The sequence below is a fragment of the Elaeis guineensis genome, chromosome 11 (assembly GCF_000442705.2).
Source record: "Elaeis guineensis isolate ETL-2024a chromosome 11, EG11, whole genome shotgun sequence".
Lineage (NCBI taxonomy): Eukaryota > Viridiplantae > Streptophyta > Magnoliopsida > Arecales > Arecaceae > Elaeis > Elaeis guineensis.
In genome coordinates, this window is record NC_026003.2 from 51399587 (window position 1) to 51418417 (window position 18831).

Sequence of the window (18831 nt, forward strand, 5' to 3'; positions counted from 1 at the left end):
CCGGGGTGTGTGCGCATCCTCTGTGGCCTAGGGAGCTGCTCTCTGATCTCCATCAGTACCTGGGTCTTCGAGGCATTGAGGGGGCGTAGTTGCGGAATCTTCCCGGTGGAGAACCCCATCGAACTCCGCGGTCCGGACTTCTCTGCCTACGTACCCGGGGAGGAGTATGGACACGCTTGTGCCCGGAAGGAGTTCGAGAACGTGGCCGAGCTTCTTTCGGCCCTTTTTCGACTGCGGGCTTACTCGAGTCTCCCGCCTGCCGCTTTCTCGCAGTCTCCTCATCCTTCATTTTGAAGGCTTCTTCCGCTTGGGCGTACCCTTCGGCCCGAGCCAACAGATCAGCAAAATCCCTGGGGTACTTCCTCTCCAGGGAGAACAAAAGGTCATTCTTCTGAAGGCCGCCCTTCAGAGCGGCCATTGCTACCGATTGATCCAAATTCCGGACCTCCAGCACTGCGACATTGAAACGGTTGATGTAGGCCCGAATGGACTCCCCCTCCTTCTGTTTGATATTGATGAGGGACTCCGAACCCTTTCAGGGGCGCCGGCTGCTGACAAAATGGGCCACAAATTGGTGGCTCATCTGATCGAAGGAAAAGATGGTACCCGGCTTCAGCGCTGAGTACCAGTTTTTCGCCGCTCCCTTCAAGGTGGATGGGAAGGCTCGACATAGAATGACGTTGGGTGCGTCATGAAGCAGCATCATCGTCGGAAGGTTTCCAGATGATCAACCGGGTCCGAAGTCCCGTCGTAGCTTTCGAACCGGGGGAGTTTGAAGTTTGGCGGGATCGGTTCCTGCATGATCATTTGAGAAAAGGGAGGGTCAGTGCAAATATCCTCACCATAAGCGGGGGGAGCGTGGCGGAGTTCTTCGATCCGTCGGTTCATCTCCTGGAGCCTCCAGTCCAGGAAATCCTCTCGACTACGGATCTCGAGGGTCCTCTGGCAGAATGGGGGTAGAGATCTTCCAGGGGTGGAGTCGTGATCCGACTGAGGGCCTCCACCCTCGGATTCATCTCCCCAGGAAAGACGGGGCGGCTGGCCCAAGTGGCCCGCCTCATCGTCGGATTCTGGTGTTCCGGTGACACTCTCTCCAGGCGCACTGACGCCTGCGGCTGCTGCTGCTGCATGGCCTGCACCGCTTCAGTGAGGCCTCTGACCTGCTGCGCCAGCAGATCAAATTGCTCCGCGCCGACCGCCGTTGCCGGAGGAGGCTGGGAAACTGGAGGTGAGGTCGGAGCCTGAGATCTGGCCGCGGAGGTCGTGGATCGTCGCGTGGACGCCTTGCGGGAGGCATCGGGCAAAGACCGAGTGGGGGGAGGAAGAGAGGACGTCGGAAAAGATGCCCGGGGGCGGTCCCGTTGAGCGCTCCTTCAAGAACAAGGGTACTGCGAAGGCACGCCCTCCTTCTAGCGCCAATCCTGTTGGTGCAAAAATCCGCCTGCGCCGGAGAAGCTGGAGTTGTGGGGGTCGCGGTCGCGCCGGGACTTGCAAAAGAAGTCTAAACCGGAGGTGGGGTTGCTCCGGCAAGACCCTCCGACGCTTAAGTCAGTTCTCTGCCTCAACAAGAATGGAGTGCTCGAACGAAAATTTTAGCAGAGTTTCTAGGTAAAAATGAGAGCTTAAAGAATAACGTATATGGGATCCCTCTTTTATAGGCGGAGGAGGCAACAAACTGATAGCGATGTCTGTAACCGTCTGGCAGTGGGCCGCCCAGAGTCAGGAGGAGTTTGTTGCGGAGAGTAGTGGAGTGGACCCGTGGCTATCACCGGGGCGTGCCACGTGAAGTCTGCCACGGGGAGCGGAGCGGCGTCCGTTATCGCGACTTGCCAGAGAATGGAAGAATCGCGCGGTATCCATCGCAGGAAGTGGAGCAGGATCGTGGCCATTATTATGGCCTGCTAGGGAGTGATGGAGCCGCGTGGAATCCATCGCAGGAGGTGGAGTAGAGTCGTGGTTGTTGCTGCGGCCTGTCAGGAGGTCCAGGCCTATCGGCCGGAGTTCGGCTGGGGTGTCTGGCGGAGAGAGGTGGCTAGCCACCCGTCTGAGAGGAGCTTGGAGTCCGGCTCTCGCAGGAGTCCGGATGGAGTCTTCCTTCAGTTGAAGTCGGGGACGAGGTCCGGCTCCCACAGGAGTCCGGACGGAGTCTTCCCGCAGCTAGAGCTGGAGACGAGGTCTGGCTCCCGTAGGAGCCCGGGCGAAGTCTACCTGCAATCAAAGTCAGGGGCGAAGTCCGGCTCCCATAGGAGTCCGGACGAAGTTTACCAACAATCGGGGTCGAGGACGGAGCCCGGCTCCCGTAGGAGTCCGGGCGAAGCCTTTTCGCAGTCGAGGTCGGGGACGAGATCCGGCTCCCGTAGGAGTCCGGGCTGAGTCAACCTGCAATCAAAGTCAGGGATGAAGTCCGGCTCCCTTAGGAGTCCGGACGAAGTTTACCAGCAATGGGGTCGAGGACGGAGCCCGGCTCCCGTAGGAGTCCGGACGAAGCCTTTCCGCAGTCGAGGTCGGGGACGAGATCTAGCTCCGTAGGAGTCCGGGCTGAGTCTACCTGCAATCAAAGTCAGGGATGAGGTCCGGCTCCCTTAGGAGTCCGGACGAAGTTTACCTGTAAGCGAAGTCGTGGGTGGAGCCCGGCTCCCGTAGGAGTCCGGGCGAAGTCCTTGTGTAGTCGGAATTGGGAACGAGGCCCGGCTCCCGTAGGAGTCCGGGTTGAGTCTTCCCGCAGCTGGAGCTGGAGACGAGATCTGGCTCCCGTAGGAGCCCGGGCAAGTCTACCTGCAATCAAAGTCAGGGGCAAAGTCCGGCTCCCGTAGGAGTCCGGACGAAGTTACTAGCAATTGGGGTCGAGGACGGAGCCCGGCTCCCGTAGGAGTCCGGGCGAAGCCTTTCCGCAGTCGAGGTCGGGGACGAGATCCGGCTCCCGTAGGAGTCCGGGCTGAGTCAACCTGCAATCAAAGTCAGGGATGAAGTCCGGCTCCCTTAGGAGTCCGGACGAAGTTTACCTGTAAGCGAAGTCGTGGGTGGAGCCCGGCTCCCGTAGGAGTCCGGGCGAAGTCCTTGTGCAGCCAGAATTGGGAACGAGGCCCGGCTCCCGTAGGAGTCCGGGCTGAGTCTTCCCGCAGCTAGAGCTGGAGACGAGATCTGGCTCCCGTAGGAGCCCGGGCGAAGTCTACCTGCAATCAAAGTTAGGGGTGAAGTCCGGCTCCCGTAGGAGTCCGGACGAAGTTTACCAGCAATCGGGATCGAGGATGGAGCCCGGCTCCCGTAGGAGTCCGGGCGAAGCCTTTCCGTAGTCGAGGTCGGGGACGAGATCCGGCTCCCGTAGGAGTCCGGGCTGAGTCAACCTGCAATCAAAGTCAGGGATGATGTCCGGCTCCCTTAGGAGTCCGGACGAAGTTTACCAGCAATCGGGGTCGAGGACGGAGCCCGGCTCCCGTAGGAGTCCGGGTGAAGCCTTTCCGCTGTCGAGGTCGGGGACGAGATCCGGCTCCCGTAGGAGTCCGGACTGAAATTTGGTAGTTGTAGGAATCTACCGTTGGAGAAGTTCAGCCGTTGGCGGAGTCCGGGATAGTTCGGATTGGAGTTGAACCTGGCTGGAAGAAGTCTGGAAGGGATTCGGGGAGCAGCTGATAGTCGTAGAAAGTCGGCTGGCGGCGGAGCTTAGTGAGCACTTAGGGCGGTTTAATAGATAACTGGGGGAACTCATGTTGAAGGAGCTCGGGTGGTGTAGTGGGAGTTCGTCCGTCGGGGGAATTCAGTCAGCACTGTGGGAATCCGGCTGTTGGAGAAGTCCAGGGAGATACCATCTGCGGTCGAAAGCCGGAGGAGTCTTGGGAGGGTCAATCCTGTTAAGAACTTCGGCTGAGGGTATTTTATACCCAACAATACCCTTATTGATCTAAGGTTAAATAAAAGCAGTAGAAGATAAGATTAAATCAGATTTAATCCTACGTATGCATCGATCTAATTCAAATACCTATGGATCTAGTTCATATGATGATAAATAAGACATGAAACATCTGATTTCAGAAAATAAAAATTTATTTATGATCGAATCACATATCTGGATCGCAAAACTCGAATTCGGATCTATGGATGCCTTCAAGTTCTAATGTAGCCGCGCACGTGCTCGACCTCTATGGGTATCCACATAAGGTTTGATCTAATGGAGGCTCTTTGATCTCCTCGGGGTGCTAGCTTTTTTGCAGAGATCGCTTCCTTGATGGTTGAACAGGACCTTCTTCAATCTCTAAGACAATCTCAAGATGGAAGAAGACAAGGTATGGGAGGAAGAAGAAGAGGAACTAGATGAGAACCCTTCCTATCTTTCTTTTCTTCTTAAAAACCAATGTCCAAAACCTCTCACGCCCGAAAGGCCTCACGTCCCAACCCCTTTTTAGCATTAATTCTGATCTGGAATTATCTTTTACATGCCCTGTACCCCTTCTTAAATAGGCACCCAAGTAGTTATAACATGACTAGGTTTCAATGATCAAAATCTAACCAAATTAGGACTCCTATTTTGATTCAAAACCAACCAGATTTGATTCTAAATTAAATCAGATTAAAAGGAGAAAGAGAGGACGCGTAGAAGGGTGTTGGCGTGATGTTTGGATGCATGAAAACCAAGGGACGCACTCCCTTTTGGCGTGGAGTTTGTTAGGGTGCAAGAAAGAGAATCCCAGTCCAATTGGGATTTTTTTTAGGGGTTGTTTTAAATTTGATTTAAATGGGTTTTAATCCTAATCAATTCTTGGTCCAAATCCTAACTAACTCAGGAATTGGTTATAACCAACTAGAAATCTAACTAGATTCTAATCCAATTAGGAAATTAATTGAATCAAATCCTCATCAAACTAGGTATTGTTTTCTTGGATAATTGGGTATCTCATAATCCAATAGGGCTTGATTCAATCAAATCCAAATCAAATCAAATTGAATCTAATTTAATTAGATTTAATTCTAGCCCCATTGCTCAATCAAATTGAGTCCTATTGCAATTCAATTGTAAATTAAATCTTTCAAAAATTTACTAACCCTTGGTGAATTGAACATTGAAACTATTGCATTGAATTAATCATCAATCACATTGATAATTAAATCCTATTATGATTCATAATCATAATTTAACCATCTAATCAGTCAAGAAATCTCTTTTGTGTGTGATCTCAAATGTTCCTATTCTGTCTGATAGTGAGATATATCATGATCTGCATCATAGTATCATCAAAACTCCTTTCGATGGATTAGAATAAAGATATATCATGATCTCCATCATAGTATCATCAAAACTCTTTTCGATGAATTAGAATATTTTTAACTTATACCTATGAAGGATTATTGATCCAGAATGATCATAGTGAGTTCTCACAATCCACTAGTGACGTCTAGCAGAATGTGGTGGCAATCCAACAGAATAAAAAATAGAACTCCTAGGTATAGTTACCGTGTGATTTAGTTTCTTCTATCGTGAGTTTCGGTAAGATGGAGATTATGAAAACTCATCAAACCTCATTATCTGTCATATGAAAAATTCAATTAGCTTAGTTCAGATGTGATATTCATGGAAACTCTTTTCCATGCATCTTCCTATGGCTATAGACTTCTGGACTTAGTTTCTAAAATTCCATTGGACTAATCTACTAAGATCGATAGATTCTTTACAAGTGCACACCCTACTCCTACAATAAACTTACTGTAGCCAACATACACGATAAGGATCCAAATGGCTAGGAGATCATTTTTATGTGTAGTTAAATTACAACAATCTCACTGTAAGCAGTCGAGGCACCGCAGGTCAAGAAACAACTCACACTACTATAGTATTGAGATGATCACTGACGAGTGAGTAGACATCCATGTGATTTTTTGTATGGTCACGTTCAGTGTCGATGTTCTCTAACAACCATCCGTACTCTCGCTCAGTGCCTCTATACCACAGACTTGAAACTCGTCTATCCCTAAGGAAGCGATCCATGCACTGATCTATTCGAATCAATCATCATCTTTATGATGATCCATCGATTGGGAGCAATTTAGGAATTAATTATACATGTTTCAAATATAAATACTTTAAAATATGTATCTTTAAATTATTAATTTTTTGGATGATTCTTGGACATAACATAAGAATAGATAAAATTGTCTATTTTATTGATAAATCAATAATTTAAGTACAAAAATATCCTAAAGTTTATTATAATGTGTTTGTCATATTAGCTTTTAGGGCATATCTCTAATTGAAGGAAATCGTAGGCGATTTCATGTATGTATTTCAAAATTTTTGAAATAAAATGCAGTGAAAAATAATTAGATTAATTATATTAATCAAATATGCACATGATTTAATCATTAAATCAACCTACTCTTGGATCTATGACACGATATGTGGCATATATAAAATCTGAAAATAAAATCTGCATGCTTGGATGTATGTAGTAGATCAAATCTATACTTATTTGAGTTTAGAACTCGATACCTAAGTACGGATCGACGATCGCCGCTACTGATAAACATGGTAAAGAAAATCCTCATTGATTGCTTGCAGCCGCATGGGATATCCGGCCTCTACGGTAAGTGCACTCGAAGCTCCGATCTGATCGGTCTTCTCGAGAGTGCTAGCTCGCACGAAGACCACCTTGCTGGCTGATCGGGATCCTTCCTTTAAATCTTTTAAACACTTTCAGAGGTTGAAGAAGGATGTTAATAGAGGAATAAAAGGATGCGGTAGAAGTAGAATACAAGAAATCTTTTTTTTTATTTTCTTTCTTTCCTAAACCCTAGGAAGAAAACTTAGGAACCCACACCATAAGAGAGGAGACCCCTCAATTTTCTCACGCTAATAACCTAAGGAGGCGTCCCCTAATATTTGATCTCGTCATGAAATTAGGCACCCTATAACCACCCTTTAAATAGATAGGTTGTGTTAGGGTTTGAAGAGTCCAACAAGGTTTGGACTCTTATAAGAAGTTGCCGCCTCCTTTCAAAACCCACGCCATAATTCAGATATCACGCCCCTTTTATATTATCGCTGAGAAACTCTTTCTCATGACAACATTTGCCTCTTAGTTATCACACAAAAAGAAAGGCTTTTAGGAATGGTGTGTGGTAGTTAGGATGAGATCCAGTCTCTCCTAGATAAGGAAACAATAGTGGGTGGCAAGGTATTTGGATGAAGTCAAAACTCATCTACATAAGGAATCAAATTCAAATCTAGATTGAACATTCCTTATACACCAGATTTAATCCCATCTTTGGATGTTGTTAGGATTTGACGCCTCGAGATTCAGCCCACATTGAGCCCACAGCGAGGTTCGCGGCGAAAAACGGAGTCCAACGAGACCAAGATCACCTGAATCGGAGCTCGAATGGAGAAGATACGAGCTTTCGAAGATGGCACGAAAACGAGGCGGCGGAGGACAGCCGGCGACCGGCGGCGGACGGCAGCGGCTCGGCCGCAGGCGGCGGCGCGCGACCCAGGCTCGCGCGCGGGGGGGCCTGCGGCCCAGGCGGGCGGCGGCCCAGTGGGGCGCGCGGCCCAGGCGGGCGCGCGGCCCAGCGGGCGCGCGGCCCAGCGGGGCGCGCGGCCCAGCCAGGCGCGCGCGGCCCAGGCCCGCGCGCGCGGGCCGGCCCAGGCCAGCGGGCCTGCTGGCCCTTGCCCCGGTCCACCGTGGACCGGGTGGTCCACGACGCAGCCTGTGGACCGCGTGGGCGTTTCCCACGCGTTTCTCGCGGTCCACGGCCCTATTTCGTGGACCGGAGCGCGATCTAAGGGTCGAGGACGCTCCCGGTCTTGATCCGACGGTCAGGAGGGTTTTTGGCTTTGTTTAGGATTTCTAATCCTTCTCTAATCAAGGTTTAAACAGTGTTTATGCCTTTAAAAGGCCTGAGAACGAACAGAAGCAGTGGGTTTTCGGTTTCTCGCCGCCGTACGAACTGAGAGGGGAGAGAGAGAGGCGTGAGGCGCTGTGAGGGAAGGAGCAGAGGCTCCTGGACAGCGGTCGCCAGGCTCTTCAGGGGTTCAGGGGGGTCTCCAAGAGAGAGAGCTTTTGTGAGGGAAACTTTATATGAGAGAGAATTGGGTGTACAAGGGTTGAGGGTGAGGTCTCCTCTTGTAAAATTTTCTTTTCATAGTGAAGTTTGCATGCCCCGTGGAGGCGAGCCCTTTTGTGGCTGATCCACGTATTTTGATTGTTTTTTCTTTTGTTTTGTTTCTTCTTTCTTCCTGCTGCATCGCGTAGTACTGAAAGGGTCTTGGGAGGTGGTGTCCTGGCCAGACATCCACCCAACAAGTGGTATCAGAGCAAGGCGGTACAAGGACGCAGATTGCAGTGGTGGTGAGCAAGACTGAAGATGGAGAAAACAGGAACAATCAGGATGGAGATCAACAAGTTTGATGGTAAGAGCAATTTCTCCTTGTGGCAGGCAAGGGTGAAGGACGTGCTCATCCAACAGGGGTTGATCGATGCTCTCTTGTGCGATGAGAAACCGACCACCATGGAGGTGCGGGATTGGAAACGGCTACAGATGCAGGCGGTGAGTACCATCCGTATGTACCTGGCGGATGAGGTGGTGATCCATGTGCTGAGCGAGACTTCCCCGACGGTGCTGTGGTCGAAGCTCGAGGAGTTGTACATGGCGAAGTCTCTCACCAACACTCTTTTCCTCTGGAGGCAGTTTTACCAACTGCGGATGACTGAGGGACAGAGCGTGCAGGAGCATCTGAGCCACTTCCAGAAGATCCCACCGACCTTCTCAGCGTTGGCGAGAACGTTGAGGAGAAGACTAGGGCGCTGGTTTTGCTGGCGTCGCTTCCTTCTTCGTACGAGTCCTTGGTGACTGCTCTTCTAGTGGGGAAGAGCACTATCAAGATGGACGAGGTCACCGCGGCGATACTCCAGAACGATGTTCTCAGGAGGGAGAACCCAGCTTCGAGCTCAGGTGTCGATAGCTCAGCTTTGGTGGCTTCTGGAGGAGCAGGAGGCGGTAGACGGAGCGACAGGAGATCGCATCGAGGGCGGTCTAAGTCCAGGAGGGACTTGAGCAAAATCAGATGTTACCGGTGTGAGGAGTTGGGGCATCTAGCCAGAGATTGCCCTCAACTGAAAAATCGGACGGTGGCTGCTGTAGCGACGGCCGGCAGCGATTCAGATGGAGATGTCCTAGAGATATCTGACGAGGTATCTACTTCTTCCCAGCAGTGGATATTAGATTCTGCATGCCCCTATCATGTGTTGCAGAGAGGAGCAGTTTGACTCCCTGGAGAACAGTGAGAGCATTGTATATCTGCCAAATGGATCGAGCTGTGCGATCAGAGGCATTGGGACGGTCAGCTGGAGGACACATGACGGTGCAGTGAGGAGATTGGGGGAGGTCCGATACATACCCGATTTCAGGCGGAATCTTATCTCACTTAGCAGACTGGATTCGAGAGGCTACAGGACGGTAGCTGGTGGAGGAATCCTGAGGGTGCTACGCGGCGATAGGATTGTGCTGGAGAGGAAGAAGGGGAGCAGAGGACATTATTACCTGGCAGGGAGCCCAGTGCGAGGTGGAGCATCGGGAGCCAGGTGGAGCCCAGAGCGAGGTGGAGCTCCAGGAGGCGGATCGGGCACGAGACAGGAGACTCGGGAGGACGAGAGGCGACGTCGCAAGGTAAGATTCCTATTGCCGCAGGATGATGCCCCGAGCAGGTCTCAGGTCAGGAGGAGCACAGCATACGACGGAGATGGGATCGAGCAGCCTGGCTCGACTCCCATGTTTGCCCATCCATGATCAGCAGGCGATTGCCCCAGGGCATGGGGGCGAGGAGATCCAGAAGCTCTCGGAGTTTGGAGGAGGCCGAATATCGAGTCGAGGTGGAGATTGTTAGGATTTGACGCCTCGAGATTCAGCCCACATTGAGCCCACAGCGAGGTTCGCGGTGAAAAACGGAGTCCAACGAGACCAAGATCACCTGAATCGGAGCTCGGATGGAGAAGATACGAGCTTTCGAAGATGGCACGAAAACCGAGGCGGCGGAGGACCGGCGGCGGACGGCAGCGGCGCGGCCGCAGGCGGCGGCGCGCGGGACGCGCGACCCAGGCTCGCGCGTGGGGGGCCTGCGGCCCAGGCGGGCGCGCGGCCCAGCGGGGCGCGCGGCCCAGGCGGGCGCCCGGCCCAGCGGGGCGCGCGGCCCAGCCAGGCGCGCGCGGCCCAGGCGCACGCAGGCCCGCGCGCAGGCGCGGCCCAGGCCCGCGCGCGCGGGCCGGCCCAGGCCAGCGGGCCTGCTGGCCCTTGCCCCGGTCCACCGTGGATCGGGTGGTCCACGGCGCGGCCTGTGGACCGCGTGGGCGTTTCCCACGCGTTTCTCGCGGTCCACGGCCCTATTTCGTGGACCGGAGCGCGATCTAAGGGTCGAGGACGCTCCCGGTCTTGATCCGACGGTCAGGAGGGTTTTTGGCTTTGTTTAGGATTCCTAATCCTTTTCTAATCAAGGTTTAAACAGTGTTTATGCCTTTAAAAGGCCTGAGAACGAACAGAAGCAGTGGGTTTTCGGTTTCTCGCCGCCGTACGAACCGAGAGGGGAGAGAGAGAGGCGTGAGGCGCTGTGAGGGAAGGAGCAGAGGCTCCTGGACAGCGGTCGCAGGCTCTTCAGGGGTTCAGGGGGGTCTCCAAGAGAGAGAGAGCTTTTGTGAGGGAAACTTTATATGAGAGAGAATTGGGTGTACAAGGGTTGAGGGTGAGGTCTCCTCTTGTAAAATTTTCTTTTCATAGTGAAGTTTGCATGCCCCGTGGAGGCGAGCCCTTTTGTGGCTGATCCACGTATTTTGATTGTTTTTCCTTTTGTTTTGTTTCTTCTTTCTTCCTGCTGCATCGCGTGGTACTGAAAGGGTCTTGGGAGGTGGTGTCCTGGCCAGACATCCACCCAACAGATGTCTGATAGGAAGGGCGATAATCTCTTTTGGCATGAGAAAACTTCACGCTAAAACTCTTTGAGCGTGAGGAAAGTTGGCGTCATCATGGGGTTAGCGCCGGGGGGAGTCCAATAAAGTTTGGACTTTAGGTTTTTGGTTCAACTTGGTCTTCAACCAAATCAAATTTGGTTAGACTCAATTAATAAATGAAATCCAATCTAATTAGGCTCAAATTCTTGATCAAATTCCAATCCAATTAGGAATTGATTGAACCAAACTCCTGATCAAATCAGGAACTAATCATCCTTAGCGATTAGGTCATCTCATAACCTAATCGGATCAAATCTAATTAAATCTAATTTAATGAGACTTGAATCAATCCTCTTTGCTCAATCAAAATGAGTTAATCAGCAATTTAGTTGTTAATTAATCCTCTATTAATCCACTAACACTTAGCGAATAAATTCATTTCAATTTTTGTATAAGGTTAACCATCAATTGAATTGATGATTATCTTTTGAACGATTTTTAATCGTCGATCAATCATATGATCAGTTAGAAACTTCTTTTGAGTGTGACCCTATAAGTTTGAATCTAAGCTGGTAGCACAGAAATAAATTTCTGAACTAATCGATGTAACCATTTAGTAATAGAATCCGACATCCGGATAGGTCGAATGATTGTGAAGCAACATTCAAGAACCTGCTGGTGTATGGTTACCGTATAATTCATCTCTTTGATCCTAGTGCTCAAGGTGACTTAGGATTTAACTGTCAATTTTGTAGTCATCCACATTGTATTTCAATCTTTTAAATCCATCACATGGATTATCCGGATCCAGATTTTACTAAATTGAAATACATTAATGTATTAACTCCTACTTATTCGGATAGGTCAATCCCTTCTTGACTCACATACTGACCATCATAAGTACTTGACTGTACTCAAAAATCTTCCGTCACTGAATTAGAAATTCAGATAGTCCCGCACCAAAGTACAGTGAGTTGCTTGCAAGTCACCGTGGTGATCTCAGGTCGAAAGGACACTTATACCCATATCCTTCGCGAGCTACTCTTGATAGTAGAGTGCTCCACGATTATGTTCAATGAGATGTATTCCTACATCTCACTTGCATGTCATATTAGTATCTATACACTAGATTATGAGGACAATCAATGCATATGACACAACCTACACTTGATAATCGCTATCATCCTAGTAATAGCGTATCGTTTGGTCGTGAACTAGTTTAAGGACTACGTGATAAGTCCTCTTTTATCGATCAAAGTAGTCCTAAGGACTTCATTACAATACAGGAGTTTATTAGATGTAACCTTATGATGAATAGGCCAAATAATCTTTTATTAATGATCAATTCATATATATTTATAATTAGCACAATCGTCAAACGATTGATTTTAGGACAGTTTCCAACAACTCTCATTTGGACTAAAGCCAATCAGTATAGTATTTTATACCCATCTTCGATTTAAATTATCAAACTTTTTGATACTGAGGCATCAGTAAATGGGTCGGCAAGGTTTTTTTTTCGTCGATTTTCTAAAGATCGATGTTACCTCGATCCACGATCTTTCGGATAAGGTGGTAGCGATGCAGAATGTACTCGATAAGCTGAGAGGACTTCGGTTCTTTGGGATGAGCTATGGCTCTAGTGCTGTCAAATACAGCATGGCCAGCAATAGAGGGTGCCACTTCGAGCTCGTCAATGAACTACCACAATCATACAACTTCATTAGCAGCATCAAATGCTGCAATGCATTTCGTCTCGCAAATTGAATTGGCTACATTGTTCTGCTCGAAATTTTTTCAACATATTGCTCCATCATTTAGGATAATAATGTATTCCGACACGCTCTTGTTATCATCATATCCAACTAAAATTAGGTCTGTAAACCCCACAAGTTTTAAGTCTGATTCTCCATAAACGAACCACAGGTCTTTAGTATTTTTGAAATACTTAAGGATGATCTTCCAGTGGTTCTCACCTGGATCAATCTGGTATCTACTCACTATTAGTGAGTATACCACATCCGATCTTGTACATCGCGTACATAATAGAACAAATTCTACTACACTATATCTTGAGTTGTCGAATAAATCCTCTTCGAGAGAGTTCCTTCAAGTAGAAAGACTTCTCAAAGGTCAAGGGGCATGCCTGTTTTCTTTCGGAGAAAAATGGATACATTGTTTCGAGAGTTGCTTACAGCAGAGGCACATTTGTACGTCTCTCTTGTTGATAAGCTTTCCATGCTATGCCATATGGCATTTAACCAAATCTAAAGCCCATCTGATGGGCGCGAGAAGAGATGAATGGGCGCTAACCATCTACCCAATGCAGGACTCTTGGCGCCAACCTCAAGCAAAAATAGATTTCTGCTTCGTGTCTCTTTGAAACAAATCTGCTCCACGCTACCCAAGGGGTGTGGACTTGGTCAAATCCATCCTTAGGCATTGAAAGAAGGTGCTTCTTGGGTCAGAGGCCCAAAGTAAAAGGACTTCTGTCCTTCATGCCAAACAAGAGCATGCGCTCAAATATTTCTTGCGCCAACTATTGGAAGAGTTTCAAGCACCTGGGACACTGCATACAGGCATGAGGATAAACAAGAGGTGCCACATGGGTCTGAATCCTATGCCAGAAAGACTCTAGTCCTTCACGCCAAAAGATGGCATCCCATGATCTGGTGCCAAATTCCAGACAGAGTCCCAACCCCTTGGGACTTAATCAATTGGACGGGGGAGAGGCTTGGAGATGCTAACATTTGATTGCCTCTCCATGGCATGACCTAATTCAAGTCCTACTTAATTAGGTTAACCATATAAATAAGATTTCAAATGAAATCCAATTTGATTTAGGAGTTAGAGTTAGCCACATGTGTTAGCATGCCAATTAGCCATCCAATTTGGATCCAACGATCCATGACCTATTCCAAATAGATCCTTGACCAAATCCATTGTGTGTGATCCATTGGGTTCCATATCTATCGAGCAGTAGGTCCAAGTGCATGTTGACCTAATTTAATTGGAACCCTTCCAATCAATTTAGGTTCAATTCATGTCAGTCCAAGATCAATTAGAACTCTAATTGATTCATGAATTAAATACTTTAATTCATAAGCACTTACAAGTCAAGATTTATGTCAAGCAACGTATTATGACTATCCGAAAGATGAGAAATTTGATGAAAATATCAAATATACTCTTTAGTGGCAAGTTATCGTGCAATTCAATCCTTTCGATTATACCTCATCCTTGAATATGCAATGAGCATGGAAACATGTCAAACCGAAACATATTCACATGATTCTCAATCTTCTGGTGAAGACTTGATTGGTCAAACATTATAAACACTTTCTAATTTTCTTGCTTTGATCAAAGGCTTCTTGAGTCATTACTAAATGAGATCACATGGGATGTTATGTCTTTTTACTAGGAGTAATCAATTTCTTGTTGACCTACTCACAACCTCCATAAATACTTCACCATATCCAGAACATCCCACGCATCTTAGAAAGTCATGCTAGGGTATGAACCAAAACACAGATCCATATGCACAAGGTATTATGGTGGTCTCAGATCTAAGGATCACTTGCATAACTCCCATTAGAGAACCATCTTTTGTTAGGTAAGTAAGACTCTATAAGATGTTCTTTCAGTGGATCAAGTTAGTGAACTCATTCTTTAATGAGCATCCACATCCTTGTAATAGTGTCTTTACACAAGTGATTGTGAAATCAATCATTTTCTCCGTCGAACATACATAGGATATGCTAGTCTTACTGAAATCATTGATCTCCGACTTAATGATCCAACAACTGAGAATATTTTAGATTAGGATTTTAGTTCTCACTAGCATGATCTCATCATTCCCGTAAAATTATTACTTTAATCTGTGGGGTTTATTATAATCTTTAAATAAGATATAGCAAATGATGAAATAAAATGCCTCATTTTATTTATAAATAAATAATATCAAATATATGAGGTGGAAGATATTACAGAAAAGTCTCTATTGCATCATGTGATTGACTTGTAGGGCACTAATCTTTCACTCATTCGGTACCTCGATTTGGCCACTCAGGCATATAACTGATAAGTGAGTGATCCTGGATAAAGAAAAAGTTGTAGAATTAGCATCCTCAAACTGTTATTGGATTTCTTTATATATATATATATATTGTTTATTTAACTGCCAAGCACATATTGGCATTCGAGCTGGCATATGTTGGTGCCATACTGTGGACATGGCACGTGCATTTTATTATGTATGCCAAAAGATTCCATAATTTTGAGCATTTTTCTGGAGAACCCCTTCTGGGGCACAAAGATTATCCAAAAAATAAAGAAAAAGAAATAAGATAATTTTGCAATTAGTTCAGCGGTGGTTAGCACCCTGATGGATTAACTACAGAAAAGCAGTAGACATTCATGCGTACAAATCAAAGCATCTTATGGATGCAGAATTTTCAGATATGACATGGATGTTGTACACGATGCTGAAGCATCCACTACTGCTGTCAAGTCCCTCCCTTTCCCTTTCTATTGATTATTTTACATATATCCTACCATGCTGGAGGAATTATTTGAAGCTCTTTTGTTTCATTTATTCCTTTTCTTTATGGAAAAAATTTAAATATCGTGCTCATGGCTAACCATCATATTGTGAATTCATTCAGGTTCCTTTATGCATGCATTCTTTTTTTTTTCGCAGGCAACATATTCTTGCGTTCAGTTAGATGATAGAATACATGCATGAGTCTTGCGCATGAATACTGACATATATATTTGGTCATTATTTGTAGAAAGGAAAATGCATAGGTTGATGTGTGATAGAGCTAGGCAGGAATTGGTTGTGGATCGATGTATTAGGGGAAGTGTAAAAGCTGTTTCACTTGATGATGAAGTTCTGAGAACTGATTATGATGGCCTAGGCGTGTAAACAGAACTTCTCGAAGGTTTGGATAGGAAGGGGTGAAATTTGTTTTCCAAGGTTAGACAGGAATTAGTTGTGGATCGATGTATTAGGGGAAGTGTAAAAGCTGTTTCACTTGATGATGAAGTTCTGAGAACTGATTATGATGGCCTAGGCGTGTAAACAGAGCTTTAGGAAGGTTTGGATAGGAAGGGGTTAAATTTGTTTTCCAAGGTTAGACAGTGGAAGGAAAGACCTTAGGATGATGCAGATGTCAGGTAGTGAGACAGGATTCTAAAATGCTTGCTGTAAAAGTAGTTTTGCCTTTAGCAGGAACTGTCAGCAAAGGATTTATAGAACTGACTAAAAATATAGAAGGGTGGATGGTTGTCTTTTACCTCAGGTCTTCATTCCTTGGTCAAAAGCATTTCTATATGCTTGTGGGAGCAAGCAAGTGTTCTGTCTCCAGTGCATATACAAAGTTATGTCTAACATTCCAGTTGTGATTGAGAATTAAGATCTATTGTATGAATTCCTTCTTCATGGTAAACTTTTATTTTAGCTCTGTTTATCAAAGTAACAATATTTCTTTTTGTTGTATTTTTCTTTCCTTCGATCAGGTGTGGATACCCAACAGTAAATGCTTCCTACTATGACTTGAGCTATCATCCAGTGAGCGATAACAAAGACTGCAAGCTTTATAAAAATGCACATGATGTTAAATGCTATGATTGTGATTCTTGCAAGCAAGTTTCTGCACTACCTTCTAAGCATTTAATCTTAAAGCTCACTGGTCATTAATTTTTTTAGTTTATTCAGAAGAATAAAATTTCTCATGCTTACTTTCAGGGCTGGAGTTGCACAATACATGAAAATTGAGTGGAGAGTGGTTGCAATTTTTAATGTGATCCTGTTTGTCATTTTGGTATGTTTCTGTATCCTCATGTCTGGCACCCCATAGCATGATGCCAAACAATGTTAAAATCTTTGGTCCTTAGCCAAAGCACCCAAGGAATTATAGTGCATGCTCAGAACCAATGTTTTTCTCTAATGCTCCCACATTCAGTGGATGATATATTTCACTAACATCTTTTCTTTCTGTTTGTTTTTGTTTCTTTTTTGTTTTTTTTGGTACAAACCATCTGCGGAGATTAGTCGGCTGTATACTTTGTAGGTTGTTGTGCGAGGAGGAATGCTGAGGGGAGTCGTTCTTCCAAAGTCAGAGGCAGATAATCTCTGTTTGTAGCTATTCATTGGAAGATGTAGGGATGGCTTCTTGAGAAGTTGACAATGTGTAACTGTGCTTATTAAGTGAAAGAAATTGAATTATATGATCCTTAAGTTGTAGTGTCAGCCAAAATTAATTAATTCTTTTCCTCCATGCATCTATATCAATTATGTAATGAGTTTGAGTATGAATTTTGTGTCGTCAAAATGAGCATGTCCCATGTATTATATATTCTTTAAAATTAGGAATTATAGTTATGTAAGATATGGTATCTGGTTATGCAATGGAATTTTATAAGAGCAAGAATCATGTATTTAGAAAATTGTACACCGAGTAGAATTTTTGAAAATCATATTTTGCTTCCCTTGTCACCTTACATATTTTCCATTGTTATATTTTTATATTTTTTAGTGGATCTGATATATTACACTTTTCTTGAGTAAATACATCAATGAGAATGAGCATGTAAAATATTCAAAAGATGTGTGGAGATTATAGATGTAGAACTGTTATTTTTAATAATAATCACATCTTAAAATTTTTTAAATAAGAAAATATTAGAAATTTTTTCATGAATTTTATGTAGAAAATTAGAACACAAAATAAATTATTCAACGATAGATCTTAAAATATAATAATAATAATCATCAATCAATCATATCGTAAAATCCTCAAATGGCTATTAGTGATTGTTGTACCAACTTCTTATGAAGAAGAAATTAATAATGGTGATGTAGATTTTTTTCTTCAATAGGATAGTTCTATCTTAGGAACGTAGAAATTTTGATGTATTAGGATTTTTTACAACCAGATATATATAGGAGTGAAGTGGAGATTTCGTCTAATTAGTAATGTTAATGGGTTTATTTATTATAGAGCTTATTAATTAATTAAATATACATCGATATTTGTTATATCACATGATTAAGATGATAGAATCTGAAATAATATGATCATAGGTAATCATCGGCTTTTTAATCATCATCATTCATTCAGATGATAATTTAATTTATATTTTTATAATAAATTAGAATGAGAAATCGGTTTATAATCAATTGAAGTCCCTCTATGAGAATTTTTAACATTCTCCTACTTGGACGACATTGATTAAGATATTTTTTTTATTATTCAAGAAAATATATTTATTATATATATAGTTCAAAAATGACCCCCAGATTAAGAGAATCTTATATGGTCATATATGCAAATATTCTGAATGAATAATATTTTTAGTCAAAAAATTCGGTCCGCTAAAATCACTAACATTGAACCATAGAAGTTTTTATATTATTTTTTGATATTAGATTTCTCTATTGTTACAAATGTTAGTAATATTATGGACATAGATTTTAGTTATGTAGTGCGTGTAGTGTGAATTTTGTATTCATATGATCAAACCATACAAAGCTTATTATTAGTTCACTTATTGGTTTTTAATGAAGTCTTTTTATGCTTTCCAACAAAAGCTATAATAATTTTAAGCTTATGTTATAATTTTATCATATGTCCCATGATGAGTTTATTATGTCTCAGGGTAAATCATGATATCAACGATATCAATTACAACATAAGCAATATTTTCATACTTAAATAGCACCTTTATGCTTGAGACTTTGATTCAAACAATACCTTTATGTTCAAGACTTTCATTTAAACAATATTTACAATTAACCTTATATGCAAAAATATAAATATAATATTTTATTATGAAAATAATAGAAAATAAAAGTTTTATAATATCCATATGATGTTCAACAAAAATAATACTCCTACTAACC

At 44.6% G+C, this 18831-nt stretch overlaps 1 protein-coding gene across 4 annotated transcripts in view; it reads left to right on the top strand.

Annotated features, from left to right (window-relative positions):
* The window catches only part of LOC105053560 (tetraspanin-10), a 62688-nt gene extending 45448 nt beyond the window's left edge, over positions 1–17240 (top strand). For 3 of the 4 annotated variants that reach the window (XM_010934768.3, XM_010934771.4, XM_010934770.4), the window contains 3 exons: positions 16446–16571; positions 16675–16750; positions 16981–17240. In XM_010934768.3, coding sequence (XP_010933070.1) covers positions 16446–16571; positions 16675–16750; positions 16981–17058 — 280 coding nt within the window. In that variant the 3' untranslated portion in view covers positions 17059–17240. The remainder of the gene's footprint in view (positions 1–16445; positions 16572–16674; positions 16751–16980) is intronic. The other variant, XM_073245450.1, reaches the window with a different exon arrangement.
* Positions 17241–18831: the final 1591 nt, after the last annotated feature.